Source organism: Grammomys surdaster, unplaced genomic scaffold (assembly GCF_004785775.1).
Source record: "Grammomys surdaster isolate TR1022 unplaced genomic scaffold, NIH_TR_1.0 172, whole genome shotgun sequence".
NCBI lineage: Eukaryota > Metazoa > Chordata > Mammalia > Rodentia > Muridae > Grammomys > Grammomys surdaster.
In genome coordinates, this window is record NW_021604620.1 from 1541445 (window position 1) to 1543383 (window position 1939).

The 1939-nt window shown below is 56.1% G+C and overlaps 1 protein-coding gene across 1 annotated transcript in view; it reads right to left on the reverse strand.

The window, feature by feature from the left end:
- The window catches only part of Gask1a (golgi associated kinase 1A), a 14187-nt gene extending 12869 nt beyond the window's left edge, over positions 1 to 1318 (reverse strand). The window contains exon 1 of the mRNA XM_028767438.1: positions 68 to 1318. Coding sequence (XP_028623271.1) covers positions 68 to 1279 — 1212 coding nt within the window. The 5' untranslated portion in view covers positions 1280 to 1318. The remainder of the gene's footprint in view (positions 1 to 67) is intronic.
- Between the last annotated feature and the right edge of the window lie 621 nt (positions 1319 to 1939).

Sequence of the window (1939 nt, forward strand, 5' to 3'; positions counted from 1 at the left end):
AACTCCACCCCTAACTCCACCCCTAACTCCACCCCTAACTCCACCCCCACTGCCCAGCCACACCTACCTGAAGCAGAAAGTCAAAGAGAGCCAACCGTGCCCACTCGGCGTGGTGGATGCCCAGACATGGGCTCTGGCCTGGCCAGTCGCAGCCTCGGGCCAGCAAGGCCTGATACTGCAGCCAGCCCAAGGCCAGAGAGTTCTGGTCCTCATTTGGGTCTCTTAGGTGCTGTACATCTGGTGCCCACCAGATGATGGGCCTCACGCTGCCGTCTGTGTAACGGTAGGGCAGGAGGGAACTGTGGAAGCTCCGGGCTATGGCAGGCAGGCTCCGTTGGAGACCCAGCACACGGTCCACGTGGAAGGATAGGACTTCATGCAAGTCCCTAGGCCTCTTAATCAGGCCGCAGAGACCCTGGGAGCAAAGCTGGCTAAGCTTGAGAGGAGATATGTCCTGGAGGGAATCCCCAGAAGATAGTCCAACCTGCAGCACCTGCCCATGGGCAGGGACCCTGGCTTTGCCCATCACCTCCCCATGGGCCAGTAGCCGGAGAGTCTGTACATCACGTTCTGTGAACCATGGTGGAACCTGTCCCCATGCAGCAGTACTGGCAAGTCCAGGGGTCTCAGTACCACACCATGGGGACTTTTGCAGGTCCTCAACAGAGCCGGACCACCACGGAGTCCCTGACCCTGAGGGGGAACCCCCAGCCTTCTCACCAGTCAAGACTCTGTTCTCGGCTCCTAGCAAAGGATCGTCATCATCTGCTGGCTGTGGCCTAAGGCTCACTGCATCAGTACCGCTCCATGCCTGGAAAGATGCCTGGCTGCGCTCTGTGTGGGGGATAATCATGGTGACTGTCTTGCTCTGTGTCTCCTGGACTAAACCAGGCTGGTCTAGAGCTGCTCCTCCTGCATCTCTGACGTCATCCTCCATTAAACGCTCCTGATGCTGGGCGCTGAGTGTCAGCTCTCCTGTAACAGTGGCATCTCTCCTGGTGCTCAGAGGGTGACTGCTTTTCTCCACTTGTCTTCTGTGACTTCGCTTCTTGGCACAGACCAAGATGGGATTTCTGGGCAAAGCCTGGCCTGTCCAGAGGCCCAGGTTCCTCACTGGCCGCCTCAGGCTAGAGTTCAAAGTCTGCTGAGTTCTGGGGTCAGACATGCCAATTTCCCTCCGAGGTTCCATGGGACCGAGTCCTGGGGTGGAAGCTGGATGTTCTGGAGGAAAATGGGTGACAGCCACTGCAGACAGGGTCATCAAGAGGCAGAACGCCATCACCGACCGCTTCTTGCCACGGAGCCTTCTCCAGAGCCAAGATGCCTGAAGATGGGGTTAAAAAGATAGTGTGAGACCTGGGACAGTCATCAGCTCCAAACCACAGAACCGCCATGGCAGTGGACAGAGCACGGGGGACAAGAAGCAGCAGCAGAAGGACACCTAGCTGCCACTCACGGGGGAACATGACAGCCCAGCCAGCTGCACTTCTGCTTCAGAGCTTGGCTTGCTTCTGAGCCAGCTTTCCCTGATGCTTATAGACATACCTGACCTCTCTGGATAAGCCACCACACAGCTGTGACTTCCATGCCTTGCAATACACCCCCCCACACACACACACACATCCACGTGTGTGTCTCCACCCACCATCTCGTGCTGACCCCATTCCTTTCAATTCTGTGATCTTTGTTACTGTTTCAAATACAAAGAAAGTATTCACAGAAAGTCCAAGTCACACTAAAGAAAACCAGGGCAAGGAGCCCAGCCGTTGAAGTGCATACTGCTCTTCCAGGGGATCTGAATTCAGGTCCCAGTGCCCACACTGGGCAGCTCACAGCTGCTTATAACTCCAGGAGCATGAGATCAGGTCACCTCTTCCGGCTTCCATGGGACCTTCCACGGGACCACTCATATTCACATAGAAACACACAGATACAGACA